Source organism: Sceloporus undulatus, chromosome 3 (assembly GCF_019175285.1).
Source record: "Sceloporus undulatus isolate JIND9_A2432 ecotype Alabama chromosome 3, SceUnd_v1.1, whole genome shotgun sequence".
NCBI lineage: Eukaryota > Metazoa > Chordata > Lepidosauria > Squamata > Phrynosomatidae > Sceloporus > Sceloporus undulatus.
In genome coordinates this window covers 24,555,026-24,578,827 of record NC_056524.1, presented here as the reverse complement: position 1 = coordinate 24,578,827, position 23,802 = coordinate 24,555,026, and the positions used below count along the sequence as shown (strand labels likewise).

General features: G+C 40.6%; 1 protein-coding gene across 1 annotated transcript in view; it reads left to right on the top strand.

The window, feature by feature from the left end:
* Positions 1–23,802, top strand: part of GUCY1A2 (guanylate cyclase 1 soluble subunit alpha 2) — a 334,203-nt gene that overhangs the window by 288,443 nt on the left and 21,958 nt on the right. The window contains exon 7 of the mRNA XM_042460679.1: positions 5,921–6,075. Coding sequence (XP_042316613.1) covers positions 5,921–6,075 — 155 coding nt within the window. The remainder of the gene's footprint in view (positions 1–5,920; positions 6,076–23,802) is intronic.

The following is a 23,802-nucleotide window of genomic DNA, read 5'->3' as shown; positions in this document are numbered from 1 at the left end:
TTCCTTTTCTTTTTCCTTAGTGAATTGGATGTTGGGGTGCATGTTGTTCAGATGGTTCAGGAACACAGCCAGATCTTCATCTTCATGGCTCCAAATGGTGAAAGTGTCATCCACGTATCGGAACCAAGTTGAGGGCTTTTTCGGTGCTGTTATAAAATAATGTTACTTTAAAAAAAGTTTTACACAAAAAATGCTTAGCAAACTGTCAGTATACGCTTTCTGCTTTTTTTATTTACCCTTTAGAACACTTTGTCACATAAAATGTAGTGCATTACACTAGAAGAACCTTCTTATTCTACGTGTTGGATAGGATATTAATCTTCTTGCAAAATTAGGCTTGGTTCAGAATATGTGAGAGTTCCTTACATTAGAATGCATCTTTTGACAGAATTTTTACAAGCAGATTTTCTTTTTACATTATATGGTCCAGTATCCAATTAGCTTTATCTGCATACCATGGAAACATGCCGTTAGTTACAAACTCCCCCACCTCGCAATATAAGAAATGTTTCAGAATATGTGAGAGTTCTTTACATTAGAATGCACCTTATGACCACATTGTTACAATCCACAGAACAGCAACTAAACTAAGTATACGAAAACATTCCTCACAAAACCAGGACAGGGATCAAGACCAATATGTGTTTCCAAATGGAGAGGCATTTTACAACTTTAATTATTAAAATGTCTAGCTATAGCTTCAAGACATAAAGGATTTTTCCAAGTAAAGTATGTCTGTCAGATATATGAGTAACAGATTACCACTTAGGTGTAAACAAATAAGTGCAATACAGAATATTCTTTAACTGTAGTATTGTTTAGTTTTTTTTAGTTTAGTTTGTGCTTGTCCATGTTATTCAATATTCATTAATATCACATCCCACACATAGAACAAGAAGTTTCTTCTAGTGTAATGCATTACATTTTATGTGACAAAATATTCTAAAGGATCTGCATCCAATTCTGCCCCTGGTAATTTGGCCTGCATTGTCTGAACTGGATGATATGAGGCCAAGGGGAACATGAGTCTTTTGGCCTGTGTGGACAACCCCTCAGGCAACCACATGAATCAGAGCCCTATAATTAACAGTGGTCCTCAGATATTGTAAATTCAGGGCTGTAGCTTCCTTGATAGATTGAATCAATCTATGTGTAATGGCCCATGTATAATGCAAGAGATGTTGCGGCATAAAGATTAGAAAGTTGGCAGTTCAAGGCCCGAGTGCTGCATAATGGGGTGAGCTCCTGTCACTAGTCCCAGCTTCTGCCAAACTAGCAGTTTAAAAGCATGCAAAAGCAAGTAGATAAAAATAGGTACCGCTTTGATGGGAAGGTAACAGCGTTCGGTCTGGTCATGCTGGTCACATGACCACCGAAGTCGTCTTCGGACAATGAGCACCGTCCCCTACAGTCAATTATGTCTAGACAATCATGTCAAGGGTCTACCTTTACCTTTTTATATATAATGTAGGTTTCTTTTTATCTTGCTGCCTTCCACTCTGTGGAACATTATCTTTTTCCCATGAATCAGGTCATCTCATGATATGTCCAGAATTCAATAGCCTCAGTAATAGTCATTTTGGCTTCTAGGGAGAACTAGATGTATCATATAAAATCTAGATGTGGGAAATGGCCCATAAAGGATAGGATATGAAGGAGGAGGAGGCGGCGGCGGCGGCGGTGGCACTGTTTTTATGACCAGCTAAATTGTCTATTAGGAAGGGCTGCAGGGAGGTGACAGCTGAGAAATGGCCAAAAGTTTTTCTCCTTCCTCCCTTCTACTCCTTTACTTCCCACTAACTTTGGAGGTTTCAGAATCACCAGCTCTGATTTCAGTAAGCTACTTTCTAGCAGTCTCCATTTCATTTTCTCAGGGTGGCTACATATGAGTGAAACCATTATGGCTCCTGACCACTTCTGTTTCAACAAATGAATTTTCTGAAGTGAGAAATTGAGAACTTTCAGCCTCTGTGACAGTGAATCTGCTCCAGGTTGTAGTCTGCATTTTAAAAGCGTTATCCAAGGTACCCAACCTATTTGGGGGATAGACTTCAGTACCTTAGGTAACACCTTTAAACTTCAGAGTAAAACGCAAGAGAATATTGCCCTGCTGACTCTGAAGCTATCAGGTGGTAATGCTTTCTGCATACAGTACAACTACTCAGAATCTGGTTCTCTTTTCAGGATAACAAAAAGGAGAGAGAGGTTTCGGTGTTTTGAACACTCAACACATGCTATGTACATGCTAGGTATTTTGTTTATTGTTAAGCAGCAAGGCAGGAATGATTCCTTTATGAAAAGCAGGATTTGTCACTCAGTCCCAGACAGTCCAGGGTTGACTACTGAATAGCCCCAGGATGAAAGCAGGTGTGCCATTACAAGGGATCTGGCAAAATGGATTATTCCAGATGGTTTAAGCAGGAGAGCCAACCCAGAAGGCTGTCAGAGAGTGTAAACTCTGAGGGATGCTCTTAACATCAGAAAGAGTCAAAATAAGAAAGATATATCCCATTCCTGAAGACTGTTTCCTAGGCAAACCGAATAAGATTGCTGAAGCATGTCCAAACAATAATTCCTCTTTATGCTGAGAAGGCTTCTGATGGTGTTCCAGTTTTCCCAGGCCAGTGTGATAGGCTTTCATGCCTGACAGTTAAAAGAATATATGTTGGCTACATGCTTGGCAGACTCTTGTCTCAGGCTTCAGCCAGAAGGTTCATCATGAGATGAATGGGTTCTTCTTTACACAAGACTGATACTGAGAACAACTAGTTGACTTCTCGGACTTTATTTATTTTAGTGATTCATTACATTTACATACTTCTTTTCTTTTTTTATGCATAGAACAGTGTACATCAGTGCGACTCAGAGTGATGGTCTGTGGCCTGGTGCTAGTCTGCAAGCTATTGGCTGCTGGTTTGTACCAAGTTTCCAGAAAAGAAAGAAAGAGTTGTAGTCAGTGGGCACAAATATGGTGCCAGTCCCTGGCATGTTGAGAAAGAAACTATGTTGGTCAAATAGCTTAAGAAACATTGGTGACCATGGCTCTCCTCCTCCTGACTTTCCACTGTGTGGAATGGTCTTCCTGTTGAGATTAGGCTGGCTCCTGATTGTCAGGAGTTGCAAATGCATCCTTCCTGCCTTAAAATAATGGAAAGTGTGTGTGATGGGTTGTATATTAGAAATTGCTATTACAGAGACTTGGAGATCTCAGACACTGGTGGGGAAGATAAACCTGGAAAAAGGTAAGGCATATATCAAGCCTGTTCAAGCCTGTCCCTGTGAAAAGAATCTAGTTGTAACAACAAAGAGGGGTAGTATGGGAATGAGAGACAAATGTGTTTATTAATTATAATGAATGAGAAATGAGCCTGCCATGAATTTGAAATTGTGCATGGTTTAATACGGCAGTGTTAATGCTAGCTCTTCAGTTCTGACAGTGAACACCTCTGAACTGGATCTATAGTTGCTGAACAAAGGTTTACTGAGTTTTAACTATGAAAGCTTGAGTTTCTGAACTTGCATGGTTTTAGTGTCATTATTTATCTAGGCATTCTTTTGCTGTTCACATGAGCAGTTGTTTTGGTTTTCAGATGAATTCTTTTAATAGACTATATCAGGTCTTTCAAAATGTTTAGCTATTGTTTCCATTGCATATGTTTATATTGCAATCCGCTTTAAGATGGTTAACTGGAAAGTGGTATAGAAATTCTCTTCAATAAATAAATCCTTTTTGAGTGTGGAGAGTCAGTGTGGCAAAGTGGTTTGAGTATTGGACTGTGACTCTGAAGACCAGGGTTCAATTTCCAGCTTGGTCATGAAACCCACTGGGTGACCTTGGGCAAGCCACACACTCTCAGCCTCAGAGGAAGGCAATAGCAAATCTCCTCTGAACAAGTATTGCCAGGAAAACCCCATAATAGGGACATTTTAGAGTCACGATAAGTCAGAAAAAACTTGAAGGCACACAGCACACACAGTCAGGCTGAGACAAAGCAACTGGCTCAAGGTCACCCACAAGGTTTCATGGTTCAGTGGAGTCTTGAACCTTCCTCTCCCAAATACCAGATCAGATTTGCCCTTGTTTCCAATTCTCATTGCAGTGTAGATGAGGAGAAACCCCATCCCACTGAGAATCCCAGAGGCCATGAGTAGTGTAGTGTTTTCACTAAGGCCAAAATTTTTGTGGTGAAACTATTCTACAAGCACACATAGGCAACAGCCAAACTCACTGCCATTCACTGATCAAGGCCATTTGGAGCCTGATGGAAGCAGACCTGGGGAGGCACTTGTTTTCTGATATTCTTGCCTCTTCAGCCTTATTCTGATGCATTTACATAGACTTGGGAAGCTTTAGCCATTAAAAGTAACAAGGCAGTTAAAGCTGAAGCACCTTGTAGAAATTCTCGCTACATCTCCATGGATCAATTAAACCCAGCTGCTGTAATCTTTTGTGAACATAACGAAGATTGGAAAACTGACTTTTTTGGATTGCATCTCCCAGAGTCTCCCCAAGAAGTGTTATGCTGGCAGGCAGATCCTGGGTGTGCAATACAAAAAAAATCCTACACCCTTTTCCACTTCTGGAAACTATCCATAGTTTTCTTTGGCAAATGATTTGATAGATTTGAGTCTGCTAGCCAGATGCATGATTTGGAAATCTGTCTGAAAGCATTTGTGTGTGGTATTTCTTTGGACCTGATCAGATGGGACAGGATAGCACAGACTGAACCATGCTATCCTGCCCCCAGTGCTCAGCCAGGTTTGTTCCTGACTTGGTGCAAGCACTCTGTGTGTGTGTGTGTGTGTTCACACTGTCACCTCATCGACCCAGGACTTGGGACCACTCCTTACCTTTCCAGTGGATGAGCCATCAAGGAAGCCCCCCAGTTGCCCCATCTGATGTGGAAACTGGGCACTTGGCTGCACCCCATTTTTGATTCAGATAGGGCAACTGGGAGCCTTCTCAGATGGATTACTCACTGGAAAGGTAAGGAGTGGGATGGCTGTCTGAACAGCCTGGTTTTGTCACAGAGTTTCTTAGAAACTCCATGCAAAATCAGGGCTATTTTAGCCTGGGGTAGAGGCTGCTTTGATCCTGACACAGATGTTTTGGCTTGTGTCATCTAAACTAGACATCATGAGTTGATGGGGAAGCTGGGTCATTTTGCCTGTTCGGGCAACCCCTTTGAGAAATAAGTTTCTTATAGCCTATCGTCAAAGTCCACACACACCAGGGGACTCCTGCTTGTGGTGGTCTCTCCACTCTTTTACACCACTGACTAATACCATCAGTCTTGAATATATGGGTGTTTTTTTCATTGCTCAGTAGAAAATTTCTGCATAAGGCAGCAAATATATCCTGAAGATATAAAGTGCTGAATCATATTGGTTGTGCAACTGTGGTCGCAATAGCACCCACTGTTTGATTCTCATTTTCTTAAGAAAGATAGGAAGATGGATTCCAGGGTTAACCCTAAGCAAATATAAGGACCTCAGGACAATGAAATGTGTATGGTGGGTTTGGATCCAGGCCCCCCTGTGGATATCAAAATCCATGGATGCTCAGGTTCCATTAAATACAGTGGCATCGTAAAATGATGTCCCTCATATAAAATAGCAGATCAAGATTTGCTTTTGAGAATATATATATATATATATATATATGGATAAAGAATCCAGGGATAGGGAGGGCCAGCTGGATAGGCACAAATATACACAGGCACACAACATTTGTTGAATATTTAACCAATGAAAAGTTGGAAGGAGCACATTCCTTACTATTTGAAAGTATGGTTACTGATCTAAATTTCAGTTAACACTTGGACTGTATTTGTATGGATGCCTTGTGTTTTATGACATCTAAGAGAAATGACAGCTGACACTGATTAATAGATTTTGTTTTTCCTCTGTCCCTTAACAGATGAGAATAGGGATTCACTCAGGTTCTGTTCTCGCTGGAGTTGTTGGTGTAAGAATGCCGAGATACTGTCTTTTTGGTAACAACGTCACCCTAGCAAGCAAATTTGAGTCAGGAAGTCATCCTCGCCGTATCAATGTCAGCCCAACAACATACCAGTAAGTATTCAAAGCACACTTTTTTCTTATCCCACTGTTGTTTTAAAAAGCATTTCAAATTTTACTTTTAAATATATAATCATGAGAAAAAAATAATAAAAAATGTAAAAATAAAATGAAAAGCTGTATTCCCAAGTACAAAATTTTGCCATCTGTACATCATCAGATGGGGGGGTTTGGGGCTCGTGTTGTTTTAACTGTTTTATCTTTTATTGTTCACCGCTTTGATCCTTGGAATAGCGGTATATAAATAAATTTTATTATTATTATTATTATTATTATTATTATTATTATCATCATCTATATACATTATCTTAAGCGGGCTTTCTTTCAAATCACTTCACAAAATAATTGTTGTTTGTTCTTATAATCTTTGTTCTTCTTTTGTGTGCATTGAAGTCATTTCTGACTTATGGCAACCCTAAGGTAAACTTGGTTTTCTTGCCAAGTTTCTTCACAGGGGAATAATTCCATTGCCATCCTGTGGGGCTGAGAGAATACACCTTGCCCAAGGCCCAAGTGGGTTTCCATGGCTGAGCCAAGATTCAACCACTGGTCTGCAGAGTCATAGTCCAATACTAAAACCACTACACCATGCTTGCTTTCTTTATATTTTCAGACCACCTCTTTTCCATACATCCATATGAACATTATGGTCCAAATTTTGGGCCCATATCATGTAATCTTAATTTAGGAAGAGCTTCTTTACTGTAAAAGCTGTTGTGATAGGGGAATATCTTGGAATGTGGTGGATTTTGGATAAGTATCTCTCAGGAGCACTTTAGCTGTATATTTTTGCATGGCAGGGGGTTGGAATAGATGACACATGTGGTCCTTTCCAACTCTTAAGATTTTATGATTTTATGAAACTGTATTTCCTACATAAAATACAGGCTGCAATCCAACATCCTCTCAGCGTAATAAATATTCACATACAGAGAAATCTTACAAGTACTATGCAAACTTCATACTGAATAGAAATATTGTGCAACACATGTTTTAAGTTTTGGCTTTGATGGTTTTTTTCTCCCTGCTATTTCCCATTGGTTACAATTCACAATCTATTCAACTTGGTTTTCTTCTGCTATTTCCCATTGGTTATAATTCACATCCTATTCAATATTAGAGCATAAGAACAATGGACACTGCCTCATACTGAGTCAGATTGATGGATTTTAGGGTGTTAGTCCCTTTTGGGGAAAGTTAAAATCTGGTTCAGTTAAGAGACAGTCTTCTTTATCAGAGTTTGTAGAGAAGTGCGTTGAATCTCTTGAATATCCCTCTGGAGCTATCTCCAGTAAAGCAAGGCAAATATGCAGTATTCAAGTTATATAACTAAAATGTTTACCAGTGACATTGGAGTATATAATCAGATATAGGCACAGCTCAAGAGAGCTGGCACACACCATCCTGAAGAAGGAAGAGGAAGAAGGATGAGGAGGAGACATGTTTTTGCAACCACAGATACCTGGGCATTTCTGGGATCACATGGTCTGGTTGCAGTGACCATGCATTACGATCTATTGCTGAGCAAATGGGGAAAGCTTGAGGGGCAATGTGAATAAGACAGATACAAGCAGAAAAATCTTATACTGTCAGCCCTCCATATACATGGATTCAACTATCCATGGGCTTGAAAATAATTCCAATATATATATATATATATATATATATATGTTCCAAAAAGCAAACCCTGATTCTGCTATTTTATATAAGGGACAGCATTTCAGTACCCCACTGTATATAATGAGACTTCAGCATTCATGAATTTCGGTATCCATGGGGAGGGGGGGCTGAAACCAAACCCCAGCTGATACCAAGGACCCACTGTACTGTCTAAAGCTCCCATTTCTCTAATAGAGAATGGAAGAGGGATGATTGAAGAGGATGCTTTCCAGCAATACTGTTGGCCTTTCTACCTTAGCATTGTAAATTCTGATGGGCAGTGGCTATCTGACGTTTCAGGCAGGATTCCTTCCAATCTCTGTCTAGAGATCTCTGTTATTACCAGGTGGTCTCCCATCTGAATATTAACCAGGTCCAACCTTGTTTAGTTTCTGAAATCAGATGAGACCAGTGTGTTTAGCATTATGATTAACCCTGACCCCAACTTCCTACAAACATAAAGCAGACACATTGCAGGGGAAAAAATGGAAAGATTTTTATGTAGCTGTCCTGCATTTCAGCCTCCAAGGGATTTTCAGCAATAAAACTGATCCAGTTGTTTCACATTGCTCTCACAATGCCATTTTAATAGTTTAAACATTACACTGCATTCATTTTAATCTCATTATTTTGGCTGTGGGATGGTTAACTATTCTGGTGTGTTTTTTGTGTAAGGCTTGATTCTAATCATTTGAAGCACAAAGAACATATATACAGATATACAGTGGGCCCTTCTCTTACACGGAGGATCTATTCCGGACCCTCCCGCATATGCTGGAGCCCCATTAGAAATAATGGGGCTCGTGTCCATTACTTCTTCCGGAGCACTCCAGTAATTTTAATGGCATATGCTGAAAGCCGCTCATGTCATACCTGCGTATGACACAGGTGCACTGTATATCTTAGGCATCATTCTAAAACTCAAAAGACTGAAAGAGCTAACCAAGAGGAATTTGAGAGGGATTTCTACAATTGCAGTTCCACTACTAAGAAGGTCCTGCTCTTGTGTCTCCCAACAAGAGTACTTCAGAATGTGGTACTAGATTGACTAGGACTTCATTTATAATCTGTAAGCAGTTTCATTTGGAAAGTGGTATTCTTTAAGATGTTTGTTGTTGTATACTTTCAAGTCATTTCCAATTAAGGTGAACATGGGGTCTTCTGGGGCTGAGAGTGTGTGACTTGCTCTATGTTACCCAGTGGCTTTCCACGACTGAGCAGAAAACTGAACTCCAGAGTCACAGACCAGTGCTCAAAACATAAAATCCATCAGACTGCTGCAATCTGGATATGGCCAAGACATGATCTGACTATTGGCCAGATTTACATGATCTAGCAAAGGGTACTGCTGGCACATAAGGCAATGCTGAGATTAAACACTCCTTGCCACAACTGTTTAGCCCCCAGGATCATGTTTGGGACAGGAACAGTCTCTAGCACAGCACAGGCTACATGTCCAAACTCAAATCAGCTGTCTTACTGACCAACAAAACTTGTGTCTCATTTGGATCAAACCTTGTCTTACCAGCCCATTTAGTAGGGCTGTTCCAATCCATCACTCATCCAAACTCACCCCAGTCACATTTTCTCTGGCATTGGAAGAAAAAAGAAAAGTAGAAAGTAGAAAAGAAAACTACTTGCATATGGATGGCACCCAACTTAAAATCTTCAGGCAAAGCAAAGGGGACTGAATAGAGCCCTGTGTCCTGGACTGCAGCCAGCATTCACAGACATACGCTGATAGGAATGACTCAGCTCAGCAAGTGAATGCAAACACAAACCTTGCAAGGATTCAGCATGAAAGCAGTCCGAGAAGTCAAGCCAAGGTCAGGGTACCAGAAGTCAAAGCAATCCAAAAGCCAAGATGAAGTCAGGATACTGGGAGTCAGAGTGGTCAAAACAGTCCAAGGTCAAAGCAGCCAGAAGATAACAAGGGTCCGGTCCAAGGTCAAAGTACAAGAAGCCAGTGCTAGTAGCAATCACACCAAGGGATCATGCAATAAACTCTGGCAAACAATGAAGGTCTCTCAGCAGTTTAAGTAAGGGAAACTCTCCCCCATGCCACCTGAGGCTGGTTGGCTAATTGCCTCTCTGCAATCCTCCTGGATCTGCACCTGCAAGCACTCTCAGCCCTTCTCTCTCTGAACGTAGGCACCTCCAGACAAGCTTCCTCCCCAGAGTCACCACTAGGCTGTTGCACCATAGGAGGCCCTTCCCTAGCACTAGGACCTGGTTGGGCCTCCTCCTCAGGGCCTGGGAGAGCACAGCTGGGACCTGGCGGGGCAGGATTGCCACCTGGCGTAGCCTCAATCAGCTCTTGCTCTGGAGGAGGCTCATCCTCCTCCTCCTCCTCCTCCGAGAGCTGATCTTGGCTGGCCATGACACCCTGTGATCCTCCAAATAAGCCCAAATTCAAGGTACTGAATAGCTGCCCCTCAGTACCAGCTTCTTGGACCTACTCACTATGTAAGCGAAGAACCATACTGTTGATGCTACTGGGGTTTGCTTTTTAAAAACCTGTTTTTAAATAGGAAGTCCTTATCATCATCCCCCCAACTTTGGGTTAAGTCCTTAGGCTGTTTCATTACTGTGAAGATGCATTTTCATCTTACCCCCACCTCCACCCACGCAAACAGTAATTTTGGAATATGCCATTTTTTCTGTCTTGGACATTGTTTACTGTTGCCTTGCTTTCTCTTTTCTATAACACCAAACATCCCTACATTTAGACTTCCTTGTCAATCTCTATGTCATTTTTTTCCATCCAGGATGTGATGTGCCTGATGTTCTGGAATATACAGCAGTTAGAGATTGAAGTTTTAGAAAGTAATTAAAAGATGGCAAAAGAAATGAAGCCCACTCACTTAGGATAAACATCATGCGTGGAAGCACATTAGCTTGAACAAGCTGCCGGCATGTTGAGCAGGGGTTGATGGCAAAATAGGCAGGGGTGGATCATGATGGATGAACAGCAGCAGAGCAGAGACTTGGGAATACAAAGCAGTTTGATTTCCGTTTTTCCAGAAATAGTTCCCCTCTCTGCAAATGCTATTATCTCACAATCCACTCTATGGAAGTAATTTCTGAAGAAGACTAGTGAGGGTCTAATTTCCCTACTGAAATTCTGAAAACAAGTTGTTTGGGTCTCTTCTTCCATGTAAATTCATATTCTTTGGCAGATCCGTTGAAATCAGAATATGAATCATGTTACCAGAATGTGAACTCCAGTAAAAAAAATTATGATCTTAAGTATAGGTGTTATCCAGTTAAAGACATGTACTCAGTTCATCAGAACTACCGGAGATCTTTTGACTGGAGATGGCAAGGATTAAACCTAAGACCTTGTGCATAAAAACCATGTCTTCTGCTACTGAGCTTTGGTTCTCACCTCCACAGCACAACGTCCTGCTTTTCTTCTATGGTAGAATAAGAACATTAGGCAAGATCAACAACCGGGCAAACTCAACAGCCAGACAACATGCATTGAGTATTTTTCTATAGAATCTGCAAATCATGTGGCATGTGCCATCTGGCAGTTCGTTCACACACTTGAAGATGTAAATGTTTGGACTAAAAAATCAATGATACACCAATTTTGACTTTTGACACTTCATGTAGTTTTATTTAAATCTTCCAGATGCTGAAAATCTAGAATGTGATAAAACAGAGGCAGTTGTTTACATTGTGCCCAAAGTAAAGTGTGTGAGTGCATCTGTGTGCATATGCACACAACCATACCAGAACTTGGAAATGTTACTTTTCCATGCTATGGAACACACATATACATATACACCCATCTTGTGCCCAAATAATCTCTAGATATCATTTAAATCTGTGAAAAGAGAATGGCTAGTGGCCTACAATATTAGTTAACTCTGAAAGCAAAAACAACTTGTGCATAAACTAACCCCAAACAAGGAAATCACAGGCCTTAATATCAATAAAAGAATGTGAGATTTTTTCCTTATTTGCACTTTAACCTATAAAACTGAAATGTATTTTTAAATCTTGCAAAATTTAAGTTGATGTAATTCTTCATTAATTGTGTTCTTGAAGGAAACATCAAATAATTAGCAATTTTCTTCCCAGTGCTAGAAAGTCTTTGAAAACTATGGAGGTTCAAAGACTATTCAGAGTTCTTATTCTGGACATATGTCTGTGTTTTTGCGTACAATACAGCATTTTCTGCTCAGGTAACAGAATTTTTGGACAGAAAATAATTTCTGCACAGAAAATCTGTATTCTGTGCAAAACATCATAAAGTTTGTATAGAGTAAGTTCTAATTGTAAAGATTCTCATCAGTCCAGCATTCTCCTAATTAGGGTTTTTCAGCCTTGAGAAATGTATTTTCTGACCATTTTCCAAATATTTTTATTAGTCTTTCCAGTGTTGAATTAAAATAACAACCATAATTAAATTGATATTCGCTCTTAGATCAATACCTACAAAGCATCATAACTCTTGTTTTGCTTTGAACCCCTTTTCCACAGTCACCTTTTCTGGTTGTTGTTAACTGCCCTGGAGTCGACATCAACGTATGGTGACCCTGCTGATGAGACACCTCCAAGACATCCTGTATTCCACTGCTCTGCCTAGCTCCTCCAAATTCACACTTTTGATTTCTTTAATAGAATCCATCCTTCTAGCATGTGGCCTTCCTCTTTTTCTACTTCCCTCTACCATTATTGGTTTTTTCCAGTGATTCACACTTTTTCATGATGTTTCCAAATTACGACAGCCTATGTTTTGTCATCTTGGTTTCCAGAGAGATTTCTGGCTTGATCTGCTCTAGGACCCATTTGTTTGTCTTTTTGGCTACCCACAGCATCCTCAGCACTCTTCTCCAGCACCACATCCCAAATGAATCAATTTTCCTCCTGTCTTCTTTCTTAATTGTCCAGCTGTCACATCCATACATGGTAATAGAGAATACAGTGGCTTGTACAATTCTATTTTTTGTGCAGAGTTGTATATCTTTGCATTTTAGGATCTTTTCTAGTTTTTTCATAGCAGCCCTTCCCATTCTTAATCTTCTTTTGATTTCCTGGCTGCAGTCTCCACAAACATAGCAGTGCTGGGGTTAAGTGAGTTAAAATGGACAGGAATGGGCCACTTTGAATCAGACAACTGCACAGTATTCTACTCAGGGACTGAAAAGACATGAAGAAATGTTTTGGTTTTCATACTAAGAAAAAATATGGCAAAAGCAGGCAGAGAAGACAATGCAAAACCAGACCGAATTAGCTCAGTAAAGATCCATGGAAAACCTATGGTTATCACCATAATTCAAGTACCGTATATACTCAGCCATAAGTCGACCTCATGTGTACATGAGTTGAGGGCAGGTTTGGGGGCCAAAATTATGAATTTTGCATGACCCATGGATAAGTAGAGAGTAAAACATGGAGGCTCCTTCAGTGTGTATACATGTGCACACAACAAGAGGATTCTAATTGAGGCTTTTTGCTTCAGTGTTTCAACTTTGGTTTCACCCTTGACTCCCTAGACAGCAGCAGATGGCATGGGTGGGATTCTGTTTGTTTAACAGCAATCAATCACCCAGGGCTCTTGCTGCTTGACTCAAGAGAAAAAGAAACTGTCTCCTGATTGCATAGGGAAATTGAAAGAGCTGCTAGCACATTACCATACTGATTTGTAAATAAGTCGACCTGGAGTTTTGGCGTCAATTTTTGGGGATAAAAATAAGAGTAAAATCAAGAAGAAAACAAAACCAGTCATTCCAAAATATGAACTGAACAACATCTCCACTGAATTAATCAACAATGTAAGGAGCAGATTTGCACTACTAAGAATAATAGACCGAGAATTGGAAGAGCTTTGGTTTGAAGCCAATGAGATAATAAAAGATGAATGCAGACACACACATTCAACAGGCAAAAAGGAAGGAAAAAAAACATGGATGGCAGATAAAACATTACAAGCAATAAAGGAAAGAAGAGCAGCAAAACAAAAAGGAGATAAGAATAAACTAAGAACCATGAACACAACAACACAATGGTGATTTCCTGCATGGCAGAGGGTTGGACTGGATGGCCCTTGCGGTCTCTTCCAACTCTATGATTCTATGATTCTACTACAACAACCAGTGTGGAGAAACAGAAGACAACAACAAAAAGGGAAGAACAAGAGAACTATTCCACAAGATTTGGGAAATCAAAGGAAGGTTCAAACCAAGGACTGGGACACTCTATAACAATAAAAATAACACACTTCAAGACCAGGAAGGAATAAAAGGACGATGGATGCAATACACAGAAGAACTTTATAGAAGAGATAACAAAAGTTAAGAACATATAGAATGAAGAGGCATATGAAGATGAACCCCAAATTCTAAAAAAAAATGAGGTAGAAGTTGCAATCAGAGAAATAGTGAAAAATAAGTCACCAGGGACAGATGATTTCCCGATTGAACTGCAACAATCCACACTGAGTTTGAGGCAGTACATACGGGTGACTGGAAGCCACCTCTTCCTGCTCTGGATTGGTGCCGCAGCATCTGCACACTGCACCACAGATCCGTGCCCCAAAAGAAGCAGCTCTGAGCAGCTTCCTGGAAGGAGTGTCATAATCCACCCCGGCACCATCCACCCCTGTTTGGGTGCTGCCCTGGCACGCATTATCATGGTGCGTGCTATGTGGACAGGCACGTGCCATGATGGCAGCCAGGCAGCAAAAGTAGGGCTAGGAGCATCTGGACACTCAGCCATAGTTCACGTACAGCCCGGCATAAAGTGCCGGTCTGTACTCCCTCAGAGTCAACCATAGTGCTAACTAAACTTTTCTGGTAACCCTTGCTTAATGCTATCTTGGGAGCAATATGATCTTTGGCAATATGAGAAAAGACCTTCTCTGCAGTGGTACCCCAACTGTGGAATGCCTGCCATTGGCCTGATCTCAAGATTAAACTTTTTGGTACTTAGTGAGCTTCACGTGGATTTGTCCTGTTGGGCAGGGGATTTTTTACTTATAAAAAATATTGTTATTTTTCAACAATATGAGATCTCTAGTTGTAGGGTAAGATAGAAAATTTCCATGAATGAATTCCCCAGTGCCCAGATCTTTTTTTACCCATCTCTTATGGTCTGCATGAAAAGAAGAAAGAGATCACACCTGCTAGCCAGGACTCCAGTGACAATCTGAAATCATTTCTGCACAGCAAAATAAGTGCTCCCCAGACTCTAAGCATGACTTTAATATTAACTGTTTGTGCTCTTGTATATGTGCAGCACCAAATATCTTACAGTGGCAATATAAATAGTAGTTTTTCCTGTTGGTTGGATGCCATAATTCTTTATCACCCCATGAGATATTATACTGGAAGTAGTAAATCTTAAAATTACAGACTTCTAGCAATTCTTGTAGCTGTTTGCTCTTCAAATTCCTGACTGGCCATAACAGAGTTCTGATATTTAGTTAATCTGCACAGGCTAATGCTTCCTGACACAGTAACCACAATCTAAGATCCTGTGTGGGCATTAAAAGTCTTCATTGTTGGCAATTACAGAGAACAAAGCCTGCTGTTTTCATAGTGGCTCTTTCCCTGCTGGACCATAATAAGTGATATGCTTTGTTTGTGCAGACAAACCTACTCTGCTGGACTGTGGCTGATTGTTGCAATCAACTAATCTTATGCACTGCAGTAGCAGCAAGTTACATATGCATCCTGTTACACTCTTGGGGGTCCCTCAACTACTACTAGAAAGCTCATAAGTGCTGTATCTCTCACAGTGCCAAAGACATCAGCTGAACTGGTGTGGGTGTGTGTATTTTCTATCAGTGTGCAGGGGAAGATTACTTTTAGGACCACAGTTCCAAGAATCCCCCACCTGGGGATTCTGTGAATGGTACTCCATTTTTTTCCAAATTCTGCAACTGACCATCTTCACACTGCTTAAAATAGGGGTGAAGAAATTGTAGCCTGAGACCCAGTCACTGAAGCTCCACACTAGTCACCTGAATTCCCCATTACTAAACATTTCTAGGTGTGACTTTGAGGCTATTTTAAAAGGACAGGAGACCACAATAAGACCCTAAATTGATTCCCCTCACAAAATAGCTCACTTCTGACTTGCAGGCACATTGGGGTTACAAATAGGCATGTGTGGCATGTGTTTGGGGATCAGGAGGAAATTTTCCACTATCTGTATTTAGTTACCCACCCCCCCTCCCACTGTAGTGCAGGCAACATTGGTGACCTGTAATGGGACAAGAACAGGGCCAATGGATCCTAGAGGGCTGGATATGGTCCCTTCCTACCAGCCCACTTTAGTACAGGTTTATGGAACTGTTTAATCTTCTCAGTATTACTACTTACATTTCCCCTCACCTCTAGCCAAACAGGCAAAAGCTGATGGGAATGTGAGTCTAACAACATCTGGAAAGGCACTAATGCCCCTGCCCTGCTTTAGCATCTAGGAGACATGATTTGGTGCTTTGGAAGTTGAATTTCTTCTCGTGGCCACCCAAGAAAAAATAGAAGGCCACACTGGTGTATCAAGGATCCAGCTTCGCTGAAGAAAATGCACTTCTCATATCCTAATTGGTTAAAGTCTGAACAGCGTAGGAACCCCAGGCCCACTGCTCATAACTCTTATATAGTCTTCCAAAAGTTACCAAGTCACTCATACACTGAGGATACTGAGATAAATACCTATCGAGCTAACATTCCTACCAGATGTTTTGATTATCTTTCCCCATTTTCATTCTTTCAGTAAGCCCTGAGACATAGGCGTGTTACAGACTGCCAAAATAAAGCTGCTTCGGGTCTCTTTGGAGGTATGCTGTTTAAATGATGCACGCATCTGAAGAATCCAGAAGCTGCACCAAGGCTGCACTCCAGTGCTTAGGAATGGAGTGTGGCTTTGACGTGACCTCTGGACTCTTAGGACCCATGCATTATTTAAATAGCATACCTCCACAGAGACCCGAAGCAGCTTTATTTTGGCAGTCTGTAACAGGCCTTAGATCCTGGGGTGAACAAGATATGTGGGATGTAACCTTTGCTGTGTCAGCCTCTTTTTCTAGAGGAAATTTCCTAAATAAAGAAATGCAATTCTAAAGAGAAGTCTGCATCTTACTAAGCTAGCCCAGAGGAAGCTGTATTAGTTTTTTCCTACACTTCTGAAGACAGCGAGCAGTGGTTTAAGTGTTGGACTAGGACTCTGGGGTGCTCTCTTTGGCAGCACATATACTAAAATTGGGACTAGGACTCTGGGAGACCAGGGTTCAAATTCCCATTCAGCCATGGAAACCCACTGGGTGTCCTTGGGAAGTCATACTCTCTCAGCCACAGAGAAAGGCAAAGGCCAGCCCTGTCTGAAGAAATCTTTCCAAGAAAATCCTGTGATATGTTCGTTCCCCTTAGGGTTTCCATAAATCGGAAACAACTTGAAAGTACAAAACAATAATAGGCATTTGGTTGGCCACTATTAGAAAAACCATAATTTGGGACAATTTTGCCTCCAAATCAAGCAAAAAGCCCTCCAAGTCCCTGCCACCATTTTGAGAGAGACTGCAAAAGATTCTGAGATATTTGGGCTTGATCTGTATGGGTGGGTGCAGCCTGCGGATGGATGTTGGAGGGGAAATCAGTCCCATGCAGTTGCACTCCATTGTCCCCTAAGGTGATGTCAGTCAGAAGAGATGATTCTGGGTAGATGTATAATCTTATTGGGCAGATCTATGATCTGACTCCTACTGGACAATTTCTTTAATTCCAGATAGGATTCATACCATCCTATTGGCAGCACTTACAGTATTTCAGAGCCTGCATTGCCTCTCTTGAACCAAGCCACTCTTAAATTATTGTTTCACAGTCCTTTGTGAAGCAACAGGAGCAGAAGCAGAGGTCTTTAACCTAGGTACACTGAAAGATTTAATCTTGAAAAGCCTCCTCTTTGCTAATATATGTGCAATACTACGACTACATTTGTAAACAGCCCATTCCTTTTTTCTTTTCTTTTTTAAAGAAAAACATAGTGCAAGTGACTGCTTTTCTAAACATCCAGCCACTGAGCTGTGAAACTGAAGTAATTGCTTATTTTAGTGATAATTTTTCCCATTTTTGAGAACTGAATGAATAATGAATTGGTCTGGTGGAAATTAAAGGCTTTGCTCTCTCCAATACCTATAATAGAGAGCTGGACTCCCAAGGAGGGAGACAAGACATCATCTGTAATTGCTCTAACATTTGAGAAAACTCAGTAACTAATCCCCCTGCCCATTTGTTAGTCTTCAGATGAGCAAAAGGTTGTTTTGGTTGTCTGGAATCTGTTTTCAAATGTCTTTTCAAATATTTAAATGTATATCCAAATGTGAAAGTAGTTAAGCTGAGAATGTGAGCTGGTGACCCTTGATCTGCCATTCTTCTTTGAATTCCAGTTAAAAATGCAACTGGCTCCATTGAAAAGTTCTGGTGGCACTCTGTGAAGGCTCAAATCATTATCTTATTCTACATTCAACAGCAAGTTCACCCATGTAAAATCTAGAATATATTAATCTGCCTAAGACCAACCAGTGAACCGTTGAGCAAGGGTTTAGACCTGGATTTCCCACAAGCATGCCCAGAGCTATTCACTGCATCATATCAACTAGACCACTAGAGTTATTATTTATTTAATTTATTAAAATTATAATCTACTTTCCTTCAAAGGATATCAAAATATTCATTCTCCTCTCTCATTCTATGATAAGCAGAGGAAGACCTTAGCCAAAGGTCTTCCTGTGAGCTTGTCTGAATAGGGATTTAGACCTTGGCTTGGCCCAACCCTAAGCATCACACGACACAGTGATGGCACCTGTCACACTACAGTCAAAAGGCTACTCTACAGGCACCCCCCCCCCTTTTCAAGCCATAAACTATACTTTTGACCCTTTTCAACCATCACTGCCATGCTAGGTTTAGTTTTCTCTCAGTCAACTTGGTGTCTTCTAGTGTTCAGTCTTGTGTTTGCAAACTAAAAATAAAGTCTGGGTTCTGCTTTCAACCACTTCCACCTTTTGACAGTCCTCCAGTCCCTACCCCATTGGATAAATTGAGGTTTCCCATATAGTTTTTACTAACAGGGTACTTGATACATACAGGTGCATCAATTTATTTCTCATTATATGATCACTCAATTCTTGGTAGCATTTCTGTGCCAAAACTGCTGTTTTCCGTGCAAAAACGATTTGCAAATTTTGTGCAGAGCAAATTTTCAATTACACCATTTTCTGTGCAAACCAGCATTTTCTGCACAGAAATGTCATTTTCTGCATGAGAAATGATGTTTCCTATACAGAAAAGGTTGTTTTCTATTACAGTGTTTCCTTTTTTACAGTGGAAAGAAATTGCTAAAATTGCTCATTGGGATGCCGGGATCTGCATGAAAAACTGACTCTCTACTAGGTATCTTTGTAGATCACATTTCTTGATTGGGAGTGGAGAGGTAGAAAGTATGCATTAATTTAACTGTACAGAATATGTCCTACATATACTTAGAGACTGTTAAAAAAATCAGATTAAGAATTCCTTTTTCTTGATTAATTCACCCATCTTTGAAGCTGCTCATTTATTTCTGTACTTGAAGCAGATCTGTGCCCTCTAACTGAAATAAACAACTATTTATTATCTCCTTTAACAAAAAAGATCTTTGAAGACTGATTGAAATGTACATCTTTCTGGGTGGTGGTGTGGATGGAAACAAAAAAGAGATGCAACTGAGTTTAACTGTGTCTTCTTCATGTCACGGGATTGCACTGGATGGCCCTTGTGGTCTCTCCCAGCTCTATGATTCTATGAGTGACAAATTGCATTGGAGAGGTTGTAAAGTGAGAAATTCCAGATTAGAGGAAGGTAATTCTAAAAGACCAAAAGATGCCTTTTTGAAGAAGATTCCCCAAAATCAACAATGACAACCTCCATGCCCTGCTCTGTAAATCCCACAGTCTGCCCCCACACTACAGCTTTTAACAGCTAGTCAATCAATGAAAACTGAATGAATTCAATGACTGAATTATGAGTGTTTATGCTAGTAAATGGGTTTTGGCAAGGATGCTGGCTGGCAGTGTTGGTTAGTCCCAAATAGATTAAACTCGTTCAATCAATTGTTCAGTGGCACATCAACATTTACATAAAACCCAATTAATAAGTGGATGTGCTCCAGTCAGGATTAACAATAGGATTCAAGCTGCTTCCTTTATATCTTGTGGTCTTTCCAGGCTGGCCCCTGTCAGGAGTAGTATGAGACATTTGCCTTACCCCAATAGGATTCTCCTTATATTCTTACATTGTGTGACTCTGCCGGGCTGCAGAAGTCACATTTATATTTCTAGATGGCCTGGTATTTTTCCATTCCTGCCTGTGAATCAATCAGGCTGATACTATAAATTCTTTGCTGTTTATTTCTCACCATAACAGCTGTGTGGATTATAAATGTTAGCATTACACATAGCCAGGGACAGTTTCTCAGATGAAAAGTTGTCTTACAATATGTATCAGAAGGAGCCATCAGCTTCTTTCACATGATAATCACATTTCAAAATGACCTTTGTTAGTTTTCAATGTCCACCGTTTGCCTACGATGGAAGTAAGATTTTAAAAATATAAATATAACATTTTCTGTTGCTTAGTAACTATGCTGAACTTTGGGCAGCCCTGCTCCAATTTGCACCTCTCTCAAAAGTCAAGATGTAAGGCAGAAGGAAGGATTTGCATTCGCTACCTTTGAATTTCTTCAGAATAATAATAATGAAAAAGCCCAATTATCCACAAAATAAAACTGGATGTCTCATTTCTGTCTTCTGTGAATCAGGCTTTGGTTTCCACTATCTCTTTATCCTTCTCACGACAGACCTCAACAGGCATGTTATAAAATTCAGCAAAGGTTAAAATGAATTTAGCATACTTTTCCCTCCTCAATTTAATTGGTATTTTTAGATGAAAATTAAGTTCCTCCCTGTTCAGATGATAGAACTGTGACTGAGATTCTATTCCTCAGTTGCAAAGCATGCAATTATACCAGCTAATTTTCTGAATTTCCATACTCTAGTAGTGGATAGTGGATAGATAGTAGTTGATGCAACAGTCAGTTCAATTCCATACTCACTACCTAAGAATCACACTTAATGAACCCTGCTAGGTAAAGTTTATAGGCATGTGCATGAGATTATATTAACATCACAGGCTTGTGCAACCCTGAATGGGATACCATTCTGACAAAGTATGACCATTTGTTTGTCAGCATATCCCCAGCATAAAGCCAAAGTGTGGAACTATCATGAAATAGGCCATCCTATGCCAAGCTTGCCTTTGCCCCACAACTTCATGCAGGAGAAGGGTTTGGTCTGTGCATCTCTGAGGATACAGCACAGCCCTATGGGATCCCCACAAATGCTCTAAGGTTCTGAAACTTTTTTTTTAATGGTTGTTTTTGAGTTGAAAAAAATGCATTAAAAGGATTTTTTTTAAAAAAAAAGCTTTGTTCAGCTATAAAATACTGGGGTGGGGGGACTTCACACCCTGAAGCAGCAAAAAGCAAAAAATCTAAAATTGCCTCCAAGTGACCAGATATAACATGTTGACACTTTTAGCCCCTAACAATGGTAGCTGTAACAATGCCCTGTGGCCCTCTGAAGGTCCAGAGCAGATAAAACTGGGCAGGATAGCCCCATGAACTCTGGTGCATGCTCATCCATAATGTAATACATTTTTCTCCATCAAATGGACTCAGGGTAAGTTCTTCTCCACTGAGCAAGGGAGAGAAGTGTAACATGTTCACTCCATTCTGTGTGACACATGTTGATCCTATTCTGCTTTGGCCAGATGCCACCTGCAGTATAGTGTCTGGTTCTGGGCACCACAATTCAAGAAGGTTGTGGACAAGTTGGGCTGTGTCCAGAGGAGAATGACCAAAATGGTGAACAGTCTGGAAATCATGCCCTATAAGAACCAGCTTAGAGAACTGTGTGTGTTCAGCCTTGGAGAAGAGAAGATTAAGAGGGGACACAATAGCCACATTTAAATATTTGAGGGGATGTCTTATTGAAGATGGAGCAAGCTTGTTTTCTGCAGCTTCACAGAATAGGACCCAGAGCAATGGATTCAAAATACACAAAAAGGGATTCTACCTCAACATTTAGGAGGAACTTCCTAGCAGTAAGAGATGTTCAACAGTAGGATACACTGCCTTGGAGAATGGTAAAGACTCCTTCTTTGTTGGTTTTTAAACAGAGGCTGGATGGCCATCTGTTGTAAGTGCTTTGTCTGTGTCTTCTTGCATAGCAGTGGATTGGACTGGATGGCTCTTGTAGTCTCTTCCAACTGTAAGACTGTATGATTCAGTGACACCATTGAGTTTTACGTGCTTGCTGTTTCTTACAACAGATTACTTTCCTTTTCACTCTTTTAAGATTGTGGTTATTACTGTCTCCAAAACACTTTCTCATGCCAGGAATAAACATCTCCTTTTTAAAAAATGCAGTTTCTTTTTTATAGGTAATGTTACTTCCAGGTCTTTTTGTCTATTGTGCATTTTACAAAAAAGAAAGAAATCAGTTCACTAGAGCAAAATGAAGTGTGCAGGGAAATGATATTGACCCACTGTCAATTATGGTAGCAAATATGAAGTGTGTAGGGAAGTTATATTGACCCATTATTTTTTATCTCTAGTGGGGTTAAATAAGAAGGAAAGGGAAAATAATTTCTAGAGACCAGTATCTTTATAGCAAAATATTAACAGTTATCTTGCTTGTTAATTATTTCTTTTTATAAGAAAAATGATTTCCTTTAGGTAACATTATGTTTTCTACAGAAAAAAATAAATGTCAGCCAATTCTGTGTGCCTCCCATTGAAATCTTCAGCCTTTTGTGAATTGTAGCAAGCACAAATGTATTGTCTTTACTTATCTAGGAGAACCGAAGACATGTGTTTGTATTTTTATCTATTGGAATTACAAAGCTCTATAATACAATAGAAAGCAACATTTTCACATGAGCTATTGAAAAATAGGGATGCAAAGAATATTCCACATTGTTCTTCCACTGGTCCAAAAGCTACAGACAGGAGACTCATCTGGAAGAATAATGGATTGGCAAGTCTTTTGTGGGTCTGTGCTGGTATCTGAGTGTTTCCCAATTACCTATGTCTGATAGAACTGCATTTATTTCTAATCATTCTTTGTTATATTCTTATTCACCATTTATAGAGACAACATCAACCTAGATCAAAGGAAGTAATAGTGCCACTCTATTATGCTTGGATCAGATCTTACCTGGAATACTGGGCACCACAATTCAAAAAAGATGTTGACAAGCTCTGTGGGTCCAGAGGAAGACAATGAAAATAGTCTTCCAATATATTCTGTCATTTCAATTATAAGGTTAAGGTTATTTATATTATATTTTTCATGATTCATTGTATTCATTCTTCATATATTAGTTTCTGCAAAATGTATATACAGTGGGCCCTCCTTATACGCACATTTGCCATGTGTGGATTTGAATATACACGCATGGCAAATCCGGGAAATTGTCCCCAATGGCGGCACGTGTGCACGCGCACCACCATTGGGGACAAAAGTCCCTCCCCTCCCTTCCCCCAACTCTTTCTTTCCCTCCCTTCCTCATTACCTCCTTTCCTCCTTCCCTTTCTTCGCGGCCGCCGGCTGGGCCTCCTTACCGGCACGGCCAGAGTAAAGGCCGGGAGGGGGTTTTGGAGGCCAAGAAGCTTCCACCCCCCCCACCCGGCCCTTCCGCGGTGGCTGTGGCGGCGAGAAGACCGAGGAGGCCTCTGGTGCTGCTGCGCTGCTGCCTCAGCCTCCTCGCCACCATGGCCAGGGGAAAGGCTGGGTGCTGCTCCCCCACCCGGTCTTTACTCTGGCCATGCCAGTAAGGAGGCCCAGGCAGCGGCCGCCACAAAGAAAGGGAGGGAGGGAAAGAAAGAGTTGGGGGGAAGGGAAGGGAGGAGAGGGACAATGGAACTTGAGCGTACGCGGATTTTGCTATACGCGGGGGGTCCGAAACGGATCCCCCGCGTATACCAAGGGCCCACTATATACCTCAT